The following is a 15,795-nucleotide window of genomic DNA, read 5'->3' as shown; positions in this document are numbered from 1 at the left end:
TCTACTGACCGCCCCTCCCCCGGTAAACCCCGCCTGCGCGCGAGACAAGATCTGCCATTTCTGTAAAACATTTCAGAGTGGTTGACCAATGGGGAAACCCATAATAGAAAAAGGAGGCGTTGGCTTTAGCCAATGATTTATAAGAAGAATGGCGGGGGAAAAGGGGGGAAATGAGTTACTTTCGTTTTCCCGCCAATCAAAATTTATTATCCCGCCTCCCCGCTAGATATTTTCGCCTGCTCCTTTTTCCTCTCCTTACACGCCCAGTCCTGCAATAGGCGAGCGTGGCCAGGGAGCGGCTTACTGGATTGGTCGGCTGTCCTACGGAGAGGACTGGAAACCAATGGCCGCGACGCAATTCGTGGGCTGGAAAGGGGGGGGGCGGAGCAAAAGGCGAATGAGGGCAAACACAGGGTGTCCGACGGCGAGGGAGTTTGTGTGTGTCTATGCGTGTGCTCCGCGCTTGCGCGCGGAGGTGCCGTGGTTGGTTTAGCGGTCGCCCCTGTCGCTCCCCTTCCCCCCTCCACAACCCGGGCAGAGCCGTCAGGTGAGAGGATTTTTGAGTCCCTTGTCGTCGGTTAAAGGTAACGGGGAGGCCTGTTCTGTCACACCCTCAACTCGTGCAGATTATTTTACAGTGGGCCTTGACTTGGCCCGTTTCTTCCTCGTCCCTGAGTACTGGGGGGGGCCCCCCTCTCATTCCGAAGGATCGCCACCTGTGTGCGTTGGACTGGACAGGACGATCCAGACTCGTGATCTCTGCCCGCCTTTCCTCTTCCCTCTCCATACGATCACGCCCACATGGTTCCGTGTTGATTAACCTGGAAGAAGAACCGACGCCTCTCCTTGGTTGTAATCACTGCTCACATTTACCTCATAGTTGCTTTCCGTGAAAGGGCAGGAACCGTTGCTCTTTATGTAGTTAGTATATATGAGATCTTTAGAAAAGCCCAAGAAAACGTATATAGAATTGCAACTTTGTGCAGCCCAAGTTAATCAGTTGCAGTTAAGTTGGAAATGAGCCTCGTCCCATGCTGTTTGGGACTTTTTCTTCCGATAAAGGTGTCCAGATCAGTAGAGAAATTTTTCCTGCTTCTCCTCAGGGCCCTCACTTTAAAATGTAAAGTTTAGATTGTTAAAAGCATCCGTTTGTTTTCGTTTGTATTCGCCTGTAACCTTCCTTATCCATCCATCTGTTAAATTCTGCATTTCCAAACCGTCTTTCATAAATAAAAGTCTCAATTTACTTGTATCTATCTTGTTATTGATCTTTATAGTTGTATTTCATATTTATGACTTCCAAATATGCCATAATACTCTTAGGCCATCATTATATCCTCACATTTGCCTGTCTATTCTGCCTTTTAATTTCTTCTTTTGTCAGTGACATGCCAATTTTAAGTCTCCTTTTTTACCTACCAGTTCTTTAGTTCTTTAGTCTGTCTTTTTAGTTAATTCACTTTTTCTTTACTAGAACTTCCATCCTCATTTTCTCAAACATCCTTCCTTGATCTTGATGTGAATGCTTTTCTTTTCACTTAACCTTATATTAGTAGTATTTAGTTTCTTTTTGTTCTGTTTATATAATACAGTTACACATCTGGATCAGCTATTCTAATATATCCCATTCTTCATCCAAATGTATACTATGGGTTATCAGTCTTCTACAGAGGTTTTGGACTTCAGCTCCCATTAACCTCAATTGTAGTTTAAAATATTTGGAAAATATTCTAATACTTGCAGTGTGTGATTGAGGTTCATCATAATTTTTCTACTTATCCATTTTGTAGGCTTGTTCACATGATAGTAATGTTTGGATTATTATGTGGTATAGTTTTTATTTTCCTGTGTGGCTTTATATGTCTTACTGTTTCTGAGGAAGAAAGATTGTCCTTAATATAATATTAATTTTTTGGTAATTGTTGTAGAAGTGAGTATTTTTAATAAATGGGTTCTCAAATTTTTATGTACAGCATTTATATACAGCATGGAATTACTATTTTTAAATCAATTTGATGGACACTTTGTAAAACCTCTTAATGGAACATTACTAACAGAGAAAAATAGTAAAAATACTAAAAATAATGCATTGCACTTTCTTGAAAAGCATCACTGACATTTTTAAATGAGTGGATTATTTAGTTCATCCCTGTATGTTTTAGTAAGCCTATTTCTTGTTCTTTATGCAATTATGGCATTAAATTTTGCTATTCAATGCTTATGGAAAATAAATAGATTAAGGTTTAAATTTTAGGGAATTTTTTTTTTTTGATAATTTAGAACATTTTCTGGATGAAACCAAAATCATAGGAAATTATATCAAGATATGTAAACTGTCCTCTCCTGTTTCATATAAAAAATTAAGCTGTGAAGTTGATTTTGGAAAATTATTGCAAATTTATTATTTTTGTTTTTTTTTAACTTATACATTTGGTCAGACTATATTTTTATTGATATAAAGTGATTCACTCAAATCTCTTCATTGTGATGTTTTTATTTATTAAATTTAAATGCTACCCATCTCGCTAGCAAGTGACTATGGGCAACTGATGATGATGATGATGATGATTTGTCATAGACAGCCAGATGTTTAGATTGCATTTGGCATTTTATCCTACTGAGTCCTTTCAAAGGACTTGGGATAGGCAGAAGTTGTTTGATAGTGTTAATGGTATCATCGTAGGTTGTAAGCTATTTTTATTAAAGCTGCCTTTTACAATTGACTGATGATTTGCCACTGATATTGGTGTTAAAGTTGTTTTGGGATTGCACTCCAGGCCACCTATTACTATTGGTACTATATTTACTTTCTTTTAACACTGCAGCTATACGTTTATTTACAGGTCTTTGTATTTTGTTATGTTCTCATTTCTTTCTCTCCTAATCTGCTTTCTCTAGTTACTGTCAGTTCCACTATCCAGACTTTTTTGTCTTTCTTATCAATAATTGTCAAGTCTGGGGTATTATGTGGCACGTACTTGTCTGTTTGAATTCTAAATCCCTAGAGCATTTTAGCTTCTTCATTTTCTGTTATTTTGCCTACTTTGTGGTCCCACCAATTCTTGTTTGTAGACAAGTGATACTTTTATTGCAGATTCTCCAGTGCACTGTTATTGTTTTTATTCTAAATTTATTGTGGCCACTCACTCCCATAAACTATGAAACTAATCCTGTCCTATTTTTATCTAATCAACTGGGAGGGGGAGGGATTAAACAAGCAATTAGTGGTCTTTACACATATTCTGTCTGTCTTCTCAAGTTCTTCATGATGCAAATAATCTATTTTTACATCATAAAAGATTACTATTCTTACCTCCCTGTGACTTGTCTTAATGCTTGAGTCCAATTCAAGGCAATTTTAATTGACACTATCTGCAGAGAATAAAAATTTCTCACAGTGAAGCTCTAATTATTCTAGTTCCCCTTCTCTAACATCTAATGAATAAAGATATAATAAATGCCATCTATTCTGCACAGGTGTAGTGAAAGCCAAGAAGTGAATTCTTTTTGCAGTATATATTGTACAGAGTACAATAGAATTCTTTATTGGCCAAGTGTGATTGGACACACAAGGAATTTGTCTTGGTGCACATGCTTTCAGTGTACATAAAAGAAAAGATATTTGTCAAGAGTCAAGAATCATCAGCTGCCACACTTAGTAATAGTCATAGGCTTATGATTGCCCCATTCTATGTTCAATTTGATCTATGAAGTTTATAGACAGTGAAGTAAGCTTAACATACTTTTATATGTGAAAAAAGCCATTAACTCTTCTATTATTTCACAGACTTTTTCAAGTTAAGAGGGGATTTAGCTGAGTAACAAACAAATCTGCCATACTCTATTGTGATAGAATTAAGAATGTCAATAGAATTAAGATACTTTTCATTGTACAAATATATTGCTGCTTGTGAAAGGAAGTTTTGAAGGGACAACTTCACCAATGTATCAGTTACATCAGCCTGAGTACTAATTTTGGATCTTGCAAAATATAGTGACTGCTTTTCCCGCTTAAGTTCCTTCCCTTCTCTGCAATAATAGCTAGGCAATAAATTATAAAATACACTTTAAATCTCTTCTAGATTGAGGGACTATTAGCTAAAAGAAACAAAGCTGAATCTATGTTCTAGGCCAGCATACTTATAATTATTAGTTTCTGAGAACAAACAAAATGGCTTCCAACATGTTGTGTTTTCCATTTTTCCACTAATTGACTGCAGCTGAATTATCAGCATAAATGTATTTCTAGTCTAACAGGAAAACACTTGCCTTCTCAAAAAGGGAACAATTTTGAAACTCTCTTTTAGTTGAAGGAAAATGTTTTTTTTTTCATAGCTTATTTGGTTACCCAACTCCTATTTTCAAATTTCAGTAGTCTTTCCCAATATGATGTCCCCAGATGGGTTGGGCATTATTTTCCAGAATTAACAGTGGCTATGTTTATTGGAATTATGGACGTTGTAATCCAACACATCTGGAGAACATCAGGTGAGGGAAAGTTGCTTTACAGCATTATTTTACATATTTCACTTTATGTTTCCTAATTGTGGTCTCAGAATTTCAGTCAGTTTTTTGGAGGGGTTATTGTTACTCAGTTTTGGTGGTATATTGCTTTGTGATTATCAAATATCCTTTGAAGAAAATTTTCTGCAGTGAAACTTTTTCATTTCTTTGAATTAGGTCTCAAGTATGGGGAAAAACATTTTAAAATCTAAGGTTATATTCTTATTCAAATTGTTTACCTATATATCAATTTTAGACTCTGAAAAGCTAGGAAAGGAAATATTGGAAAGGATTGGGGAATTAATTGTGAAAGATTTAGAATAATTAGATGCATATACCAATTTATTTTTATTTTTGTCTTCCCTTTCCATTTGTTTGTTATGAAATGTTAGGTGTTACTTGATGGTCTAATTTTAAGTGTAGGAAAGACACAGAAAAATCTTCAGTGTTATTATTCAGTTTATTTGCCATCATAACATTCTTACATGAATTTATCTTATAAAAAACCCATATTTTAATGTACGATTTTCTGGTAACTTTATGAAAGACTATTAATCTTTCTAAATGAAGTGATACTGAACAAAGTATGTCAGTCATATGGCATAATAGTTCACACTACTTATATCGATACTAGAAACAGAATTAATAATTCCATGTAGTAGAGGACAGGTGATATATTGTAAGATGATAATTCATGGTCTCCTTATTGTAATTTTTCATGCTTGGTTTCCTCTGTTCAGTGAGATTCAGATAATTGAAGTTGTTAATGTTCATGAACATCTAGTATATAGAATTGTTTTTTCTTTCTTATAAAAACTATTTTACAAACAATAGTACATAATTTTGAGACTACAGAGTTAGGAAGTATTCAGATTCTTCGAGATAGTAGATAAAAGGAAGAAGTAGAGCTATTTACTCAATAAAATTTCAGTAAGAATCAGTCTCTTTGTGTGCAGATGTGTGTTGAATGCAAATAATGATTAAACCTTGTGATATCATATAGGCCAACAATCATGGGCTGGAGCAGAAATTATCTAGTGACAATTGTGAAGCCTTTCTTCCAAAAAGAATAAGATAATAACAGACAGAAATTATGGCTGATTTATTGAAGCCATTAAAGAGTTTCAAAAGAACCCGTCTATTATATGAGGAATTGTTCAACTCCCTTATTTTCCCTCTGTGTATCAATACTACGTCTGAATTCTGATTGTAATGAGACTATATTTAGTCCTTAGACAATACCGTGGGTTTCTTTGAGACTACTGCCTTGCTTTTCCTCTTGGTATGATCTTGATTAATTGACTATGTCTGGGGAAGGTAACTATGGTGCTGAATTGCCTCCTTTTGTATTTGACCCACCTGAAAGTGGACTGGTGGAGTCCAAACTCTTTGGAAATAGTTTTGTAACCTTTTCCATCCTGGTGAGCATCCACAACTTTTTTCAGAGGTCATCTCCTTTGTTCAAGCCATGATACACTTCTAATATGAATTTGTTGTAAAGATCAACACATGTATGTGGAAGCCATGGTGGTGCAGTGTTCAGAATACAATATAGCAGGCTAACTCTGCCGACAGCTCGGAATTTGATTCTGACCAGTTCAAGGTTCACTCAGCCTTCCATCCTTCCAAGGCCAGTAAAATGAGGATCCAGATGGTTTCAGACATTTGTAAACCATTCAGAGAGTGCTATAAAACACTATAAAGAGGTATATAAGTCTAAGTGCTATCGAACTTTGACAATGTACCTTTGTAGTTTTTGAGATACTATATTTTGAATACTTTCATATTGAAGAAGTTGAATATACATGTTAAACATTCATTTTTGTTTGCTTGATATTTTTTTTAAATTTTCTTTAATACTATCAGTTCTTAAATACATGAGAATCCAGTTGCATTTGGTGGACCTTTTTTGTTTCAAACAGGGCTGTGTAAAGCATTAAAATGGAAGCACATTTTCTTGAAGCATTAAAGCAACTACATCCTTTGCTTAGCCTTTATCATTTTTGCATGTATGTACAGGTAATCCTCATTTAATGACTGGCAATTCTGTTGCTAAGTGATGTAGTTGTTAAGTGAAATATTACTTGACCAGACCAGACTTACTGCATAATTTCCTTTGCCATTGTTAAGCGAATCACCCATGGTCATTAAATGTGACATATGTGCGATTTGTGACTTATTGCCAGCTTCTCATTGACTGCTTGTTGGAAGCTGTCTGTAAAACTCACAAATGGCTATCAAATGATAATAAGTAAACCATGATAAAGGAAGGGAGGAGTAAAAGAAGGGATTCAATTGGATTTTACTGTCACCTTTGTGCTTGGGTTTGATAGGAATACTGTGACAGTTGTAAGTTAGAGGACCAGTCATAAGTTTGAAATTTGCTGAACATGGCAGTCGTTAACTGAAGATTACCAGTTCATGTATAATTGGTTTTCTGGTAGTTTCTATGGAAATTATTTATTATACACACATGCAGAGATGGGCAATCCTCACAGCAGCTTTAAATCATATAACTGCTTTACTGTTTTGAGGAGGTGTACTTTGAAAATCACCTCTTTTGAATGCCCTGCACAATCCTAGAGAGAGAAAAAAACCTATTTTTCATTAAGATTGGTAAGTTCCTGTCAACAATTTTATTGCTACCACTTTTACGTACTTTTACTGCTATTTTGCTGTAACTTCGCAGTAAGTTTTTCCAAATTCATTTAAATCAAATATATAATTTTAAAGTTAAAGTATATTAACCTTTCTTCATTTTCATTTTCTTCTCCCCTTTAATTTGATAAATATATATTGAAAAAGGAACCTTACATATTAATTAAAGAATGATGCTTAACTGTTATTCTCTTAAAGCTAGAAGATGGGGAAAAAAAGCCGAGTGAAAACACAGAAGTCAGGTACTGGAACTACAACAGCTGTTTCTCCAAAGGAAATATTGAATCTGATTAGTGAATTGTTACAGAGTAAGTATATCCTAATTTTTGGCAGGGTAAGGAGTTAATGTCAGAAGAAATGTTACAGAAGAAAAAATGTTCAGTATTCAAACATGGAATCAATGCTTATTTAGAATATATTTGTATTTTTGTTGTTTAGAATATTTTTGTTGATCAATTGCATGTAAGCCTTCTGTTTTCCAGGTTCTGATATTTTAGTCTGAAATATTGAGGGAGATTTTTAGGGTTTTTTAGATTTATACTTCTAGTATTTGGAATGAATAGAATTTATGTATAGAATTTATGTATAACATTTGTATAATAATTTCCTGATGAATATACATATTTGTAGACACACAAACTTACGTTTTTGCTTATGCTTGCAGAATGTAGCAGCCCAACTCCTGGTCCTGGAAAAGAGTGGGAGGAATATCAGCAGATCAGAGCTCTTGTTGAGAGAATTCGTAAAAAGCAGAAAGGTATGTGAATAAAGCAGTAAGACATAGCATTGAAATACTACATTAAATACCAAGGTATTTAATTGCCTTCTGTTGCTCTAAAAATAACAGCTTAAGTAAATTGGTTTTGAAATGTATTGTTCATGTTGTATCTATGTTATATCTTTTCATTGTTCTCAGTTGCCACTGTTGCATTTGTGAAATAGGTGGCCATATAAATAGATTTAAATAAATACATTCCAAGCAAAATCAGAGTCCTTGACTTTCTATGATTGGTGTGGGTTTTTGCCTACATTTCAAAATGTAGTTACATGCTAGGTAACATCTTCTGTGCTAGGAAGAATTGGGTTTGATCTCTGTTTATATACATAGCTTGCCCTATCAGAATTGATAGGAGTATTGTTTTCTCTGTGGCTGTTACTTGATTAGGCTATTGTTTATTGTGTATCCTTAATTTCATCACACATAGGCAGCCTTAACCTTTAACTGGGAAACTGTAAGCATCCTAGACCAGGGCTAATAAACTCCCGGCTGGCAGGCCGGATGCGTCATGTGCTGGCCACACACCCAGGTTAGTGAAGGGGAAAATGTTCTAATATGTCACGTGACGCTGCCGTGACAGCATGAGTTTGACACCTCTGTCCTAGACCAAGCTAAATCCACATACCCTATTGCAGTGGTGACAAACCTATGGCATGTGTGCCAGAGGTGGCACGCAGAGCCCTCTCTGTGGGCACGCAGCTCAGATTTTGAATAATAAACCTTGTTTTGACTGCCTCTGTCTGTGCATACATTACAGAAGTTGTCCTGTCTGATTTGTTTATTAATTCCATGACTGAATCATTGAAGAAATCACACTATCATGGCCCCAAATTAGCAGGGTGCAAAGTTGTGATACTTCTGTATGTAGATGATGCAATTCTTAACTGTTGCTGTCCAATAAGAATTAGGAAGGCAATGAATTCTATAATCCAATACCATACACAGAACAGGTTGGCAATTGCAAAAATCTAAAGTCATGGTCATTATTCCAAAGACCAAAATGCAAACACATTTATGTGTTGGAATGGTTTTCCATCCCAAGGAAACTGGAGGGTCTGTGGGGATTATGTCTCCCATTGATAACAGGTTCTACAATAGTCATCAAGCATTTTTTTTAAAAAATCAGAGGCAGATTAGATTAGTACTAGCAGTGTTAAAACTTTTCCATGCTGCAATGGCCCAAATACTGTAAGGAACCCATACCTCTGTTTTGGGAAGAATGCTCATGTGACACCAGTTTCATCGTAAGTCATGAAAGTCACGTGGCCCAAAAGGCCAGTTCTCTGCAAAAGTTGTAAATCATGTCAAGTGACCATGGAATGGTGCAACTGCTTATAAAGGGAAACTGATTGCTAAGTGCCTGAAATGCAACCAATCATGTGACCACAGGTGTGGGGGGTGGCACATTGGAATTCTGGAACCAAATTGTTAATATATTTTGGGAGGAGTCCATGATAACTTCAAATGATTGCTAAGTGACCAGTCATTAAGCAAGGAATACCTGTACCTTATGTTGAGGTTAATACATTGAGGCTAATGTTAAACCACTAGCTAAAGCTTCAATTCTTCTCTCAAGTTTATGTCCACTAATAATGGGATGATTTTGATCAAATTGGAGTAATATCATACACAAAAACAAATGATATAAGGGTATCGGCATTCATATGATTCTTGGAGTTTGTTTGAATCAAACATGCACTTCTGCAAAGAGGAAATTATATTGAATTCTATCTACATTTGCCACCTCAGTGTCACTCATGTCGGGGGCACCCGTTCCGAGTTACATTTTTGGCTGCGATGGCCTCCTGCAGTGCTCAGCCAGGGAAAACGGAGCTCAGGAGCACCACGCGTGGCCCTCCCAAGCTCTTTTTTCGCTAGAGGAGCACTGGAGGAGGCTGTCGCAGCCAAAAATGGATCCTGGGAGGGGTACCCCTGACAGGAGTGATGTTGAGGTGGTCACATCCACCCTGACCACACACATACACTCCCGAGGTCAAGCACAATCCTAATGCAGCCCTCAGTGAAATTGAGTTTGACACCCCTGAACTAGGCGGAGAATGGGTGCTGTGGAGTGTGAAACGGGAAAGAGGAAAGTGTTGGAGGTGAAAGTGATTTACAGGAACAACTTGCAATCTTCTCCATTGGCTTCTCCATTGACTTTACTTTTGGGAAGCCAGATGGAAGATCACAAATGGTGATTGTGTGACTGGGATACTCCAATCATTGTAAGTATGAGCTGGTTGCTAAGTGCCTACATTGCTCTCACATGATCATGGGGTTGCTGAGGCGGCTGGGACTTTGAAGACTGGTTATAAGTACTGTACATTCAGCACTGTTGTAACTTTGGACAGTTGCTAAATGAGTCATGATTACAACTGGTTACTTTATGATCATTTGGAATTATGGCCCATAAAGCACTTCCAGCTGTCATAAAATGTGCTGCTGCTTCCCTGCAGTGACAATCCAACCATTGATGCCAATACCCCAGCTCAGAAGTACATGTAGTTTACTTGCATATACACTCAGGATGCACTCTGAGTTAGTTACATTTTCCACATAATAGCAGTGATAAATGAATAATGTACATAGGCTTACTAATATCAATTTGTTGTGTATTTTTATCTCCTATTAAATGTGAACACAGGTTTATCTATTATATTTGATGGGAAAAGAGAAGATTATTTCTCTGAATTAATAAAATGGGCCGGAGAGAATGGTGCATCCACAGATGGTTTTGAAGTGGCTAATTTTGCAGAAGAGGGTTTTGGATTAAAAGCCACACGAGAGATAAAAGTGAGTAAAAGATTACTTCGTTTTTATCTTTTTCTACTTACTTATTTCTAAATATTTAATGCTGCTTCGATCAAAATAATCTGAATGGCTTACAAAAGTAATATACCATATAGGTAACCACAGAGAAAAATGTGTGATTCCATTCATATTCATAATTGAATTGAATATACATATATTGATTTGAGAGAGAGAGAGATTTTCGCCTTTTCAGAGATGTCATGCTCCAAAATGCAATTAAAGCCTCATCTATAATGTCTATAATTTTTTAAAAACATTCATTCATTATTCTATTGAATAGAATACAGATAACTTGAGTACAGAGCTATTTATTCCATTAAAACTAGAAATAGTTAATACTGTGATCATTTAGATAAATTAAACCTTTAAATATGAGTTTATATCAGTATTAAATATGATTTTTAAATTTAATAAATTTCAACCATAATTCTTTCACTGTTGTGTTGTGACTAGTTTTTAAAAGTTGTCCATCCACTTTATCATGCAATTTATTTGTTCCTCCTCCATATCATATCTGAATATTTTATATATACTGCCTTAACAAATTGTACTTATTTTGTATAAGTATTTCAAATTCTGTTATATTTCTTAATGTTCCTCCCTCATACTTAACATCAGAACTTATACTTACAATAGTTAAAATAGGTGACTTACAAGCATCTGTTCAGCAACTGTTTGCTTCGACAGCACTGAACTAACAGACTTATGATCCACGCCTGAAATTATGACTGTTGTAGGACTCCTCCAGTCATGTGATAAAAATTCAGGAGCTTGGCAGCCTATGTGCATTTACAAGTGCAGGGCTATTGCATCTCCCACCCATCCCCCATTTGTGCATTTTTGGCCTCCTGGCACAGGTGACTTTCACCATCATCCTCTTGCTCCTGCTGTTCATGAGACATGCCCAGCCTGGCTAGCAGGCTGTATGGGGCTGGCTCCATCTGAAAAACAAAAAAGCATAAAGCACTTAAATGGATTGGAGAGTGCCAAAACACTCCTTTGTGCCATGCTTCTAAATCGTATGTAGCTGGCTTTACACTGTGAAAAAAGGAAAAAAGCAGAAAGCTGCTTTTCCATTCTGCACAGCAGAACCTCCCCCAGCACTTTTTTTGCAAAGTTAAACCAATAATTGTTTTATTGTATTATAAAATGCAAATAATATATTATAGAATACAGATGATAGCTGAGAATAATGGTATTTATGCAACAGAAACTGGAAATTGTTAACATGATATTAGAAAAATTATATTAGTGTTAAATATAATTTCTTTTTGTTAAAATTTTTATTGGTTTTTAAAAACAAACATAAACAAACAAAACATAAAAACATCAAGCCATCTTCCATATGTATAAATATAATTATGTTAAATATAATTATGTTAAATACATATGTTAAATATAATTTCTAAAAATGTTAATATAAGATTGCTTAAATTGTACAATTAATGCCAAGTACAACATTTATGAACAATTGCAAAATATATTGAATTGTTTTATTTCATTTCAAATTTAATTTCCAAAATTCTCTGAATAGTTCTATATGTCTTTCCAATTTTGATACATTTCTTGATTTATTACCTATCAAATATACTGTAGATCAGTGGCCCCCAACCTTTTTTGTGCCACGGCCCGGTACCGGCATCACAAAATGATCCGCGGCCCGCTACCGGCATCAGCACGCATGACAAGGCAAAGCGAGCCGAGCGACCGGCCAGCCAGCCGTCCCCCACTTCTCCCGCCAACTTCAACGCCTCCTTTGTACCTTTGTCAATGGGCTTCGGGACGGTCGCTTGCTCGCCTTGCCTTGGGTGCTGAAAGAATCCTCGCACCTTAGTTTCGTTCGAAGCCCCCCCCTTCGATGAAACTAAGGCGCAAGGACCCTTCAGGACAAACGCCGCTTTCCAACCGGAAAAGCTCACCCAGAAGCACTTTATCATCGAAACAAGATGGCGGCGCCCAGCAAACCGGCGGCCCGGTAGAAAATGTTCCACGGACCGGTACCGGTCCGGGGCCCGGTGGTTGGGGACCCCTGCTGTAGATGGTTCATTGAGTGGATTATCTGTCAGCCAGATTCTTCACACAAGATACTAATTTTTTCCTTGTGTTAAATATCTTTAAATTATTTTTGTTTTAGGGACATTGTTTTATATCCAGAGAATTCTCAAAAGTTGTGAATTGTTTTCATCAAGTTTTTTATAGCCCTTTGTAGTTCTGTAATAGTTAATACTTTTTTGGCTGCATAACATTTAAGTTTATTCCTCTCCACAGGTTTAAGACATGGCATTTGTTTATCATCTCAAACTTTTTCTGCCAATATTTCCAGAACGATGATGAATAGTTAGGAAGAAAGCTAAATAGTCCTTGACTTACGATTATCATTGGGAGCAGAATTTTGGTTGCTAAACAGTGTGATTGTTAAGCAGGTCATCAATCTCATTAAGTAAATTTGGAAAATCACAAACCGCAATCATTTGAGGACTATGCAAACATTATAAATGCAAATCAGTTGCCAAGAGCCCAAATTGGGATTATGTGATCATTTGGATGGTGTAAAATAACTTCATGAACACTTTCCTCAGTGCTGTCATAACTTCAAACCATTGTTAAGCAAATGGTCATGTCAAGGACTACTCGTATGCTTCTCTTGTTCCTTTAAGATGAACTACTGCAAAACTAACTACTCAAAGTTATCACAGACATTTTCTTTTTTTTTTAAAGAATATTTATTTTTAAAAACAAACATACACATACAAAACATAAAACCATCTTCCATTTTATATACATACAGTGTGTCAGTTGGTTACAAATCTTTTGTGCTATTCTTTTGTAGTCATTTACTTAAAATTATATCAATTTTCACATTGTCAAACTAACATATGCTTGTATATTTATCAGTTATTAATCATCCATGACTAAACTATTTATTTCATCATTTTATACGAGATGTTCCAAGTTTTATCTTAAAATTTATGTTATACTTTCAACCAACAGTTATATGTGTCTATATTATGTTTTATATCAATCTATTAAATTTCTATCACAAAATTATCTATTTTATTACATTACCATGTCTTTTTGTCTAACCATTGATAAAACAAATCCCATATCATATAAAATTGTTTATCTTCTTGTTCTCTAATTTCAAATGTCAATTTACTCATTTCAGCACAGTCCATAATTTTCTTAATAACTTCCTCCTGCATAGGTATTTTATCATTTTTCCAATTCTTAGCAAATACAATCCTAGCCACCGTTAGTACATTTACAATCAAATATTTCAACTCTTTGTTGTATATTTCTGGTATAATTCCCAATAAAAAGATCTCTGGTTTAAAGTCTATATGTTGTTCATCATTTTTTCCAACCATGTGTGGATTTTAGTCCAATATTTCTTTGCGTCTGAGCATGTCCACCACATATGGTAATATGAACCAGGTATCTGATGACCCTTCCAACATTTATCTGATTTATTCTTAAACATTCTCACAAGTCTCATCAGGTATAGATGCCACCTGTAAAACATCTTATACAAATTTTCTTTATATGCAGTTGACATTGTCATTTTATAATTTTGAGACCACAATTTTTGCCATTTTTCTAAATCAATCCCATATCCAAAAATTTTCCCCCAAGCAATCATCGTTTCTTTAACTTGTTCCTCCTCCAATTTAAATTCTAATAAGTGTCCATAAAGTTTTTTAATTACCTTTTCATCAGTACCCATCAAAATCTTATCTAAGTCAGTCAAGTTATCATAAATACCTTCTGCTTTAATATCTTCGTCAAATCTAGATTGTATTTGCAAATATGAAAAGCAATTCATTTTTACACCTTGTTCTTCCAACGTTTGCATAGATTTAAGTTCACCCTTTTCATTCAATATCTCACCATATCTGTTTGTTCCTTTTTATATATTATTGGATTAGAAAAAGCTTCAATGGTAGATATCCATAGTGGAATTTTTAAATAATATTGTCTTTTTATCTTTTCCCAATTCAAAAACAATGCCTCTCGAATATAACGTCTTCTAAAATACCCCTGTTTTAGTTCCGTTGTACCAAAGGAAGGCATGCCATCCCAACAGCAAGTCATGCCCTTCGAAGGTCAATAGTCTATTGTTCCTTAATGTTATCCATTCCTTTACCCACATCACATTTGTTGCTTGGTAATACAACTCCCAGTTAGGCAAGGCAAACCCTCCTCTTATTCTTCCATCTTGTAACAATTTTAATTTCTTGCTTTTTTGCCCTGCCAAATATATTTCAACACAATTCTATTTAAATCTTCAAAAAACTCCTTCCCTAGTCAAATTGGAATTGTCTGGAATAAATATAAAATTCTAGGCAATACGTTCATCTTAATTGTAGATTAATCTTAATTCTCCCAATCAATGATAATTGTAAGCTTCCCCATTTTGTCAAATCTGTCGCAATCTGCTGTTTGAGTGTAAAATAATTATCCTTCAGTGTACTACATCTTGATGTAATGCATATCCTGTCAAGCATCCAGAAAGCATCCATGATATCAATCACTCCGAGACGTTATCTCTCCAATTGATTTATTAGGAACAGATCTGGCATGTTCAAAAGCAATTTCCCAAGTGAAAGCTTTTTCGCGCGTTACACAGAATCCATCTTCTCTCCTCCCACTTCTACATTTCATAAATCACGAGAACCAATTAACTGCAACTGGAAATTCTTAATATGACACACAGAATAACCTTGAACTTTTCAACTCCTCTAACTCTAAAAAAAAATGTGGCAGCTGAATTTCAAAGCTGAGAGGCGTCCCCCCTTGAAAACTCCTCCATCTAAAAGAAAAGAAAAAAACACACATATAGGGGTTAATACATTGTCCTTAACCCCCTCTCCCCCCCCACGAGGACCCTTCAGTTTGTGGGGGAAATCCTCATGGAATTGGTTAACCAATGATCAGCATTAACATCCCAACTCTTTACCCAACTAGCATCTGAGAGGGGGTATCCTTTCCATAAGACCAAATATTGCAATCGGCCACAGAATTGAGAATTTTTTGAATCTCATAAT

General features: G+C 35.7%; 1 protein-coding gene across 1 annotated transcript in view; it reads left to right on the top strand.

Moving 5' to 3' along the window:
* The first annotated feature begins 257 nt into the window (after nucleotides 1–257).
* The window catches only part of SETD3 (SET domain containing 3, actin N3(tau)-histidine methyltransferase), a 69,223-nt gene continuing 53,685 nt past the window's right edge, over nucleotides 258–15,795 (top strand). Inside the window, exons 1-4 of the mRNA XM_026679401.2 lie at nucleotides 258–547; nucleotides 7,360–7,469; nucleotides 7,826–7,918; nucleotides 10,584–10,732. Coding sequence (XP_026535186.1) covers nucleotides 7,367–7,469; nucleotides 7,826–7,918; nucleotides 10,584–10,732 — 345 coding nt within the window. The 5' untranslated portion in view covers nucleotides 258–547; nucleotides 7,360–7,366. The remainder of the gene's footprint in view (nucleotides 548–7,359; nucleotides 7,470–7,825; nucleotides 7,919–10,583; nucleotides 10,733–15,795) is intronic.

The sequence above is a fragment of the Notechis scutatus genome, chromosome 1 (assembly GCF_049901735.1).
Source record: "Notechis scutatus isolate UNSWTSFEM ecotype Mainland chromosome 1, rNotScu1.2, whole genome shotgun sequence".
NCBI classification, from domain to species: Eukaryota; Metazoa; Chordata; class Lepidosauria; order Squamata; family Elapidae; genus Notechis; species Notechis scutatus.
The sequence above is the reverse complement of the archived record's forward strand: the minus strand, read 5'-3'. Positions and strand labels throughout refer to the sequence as shown.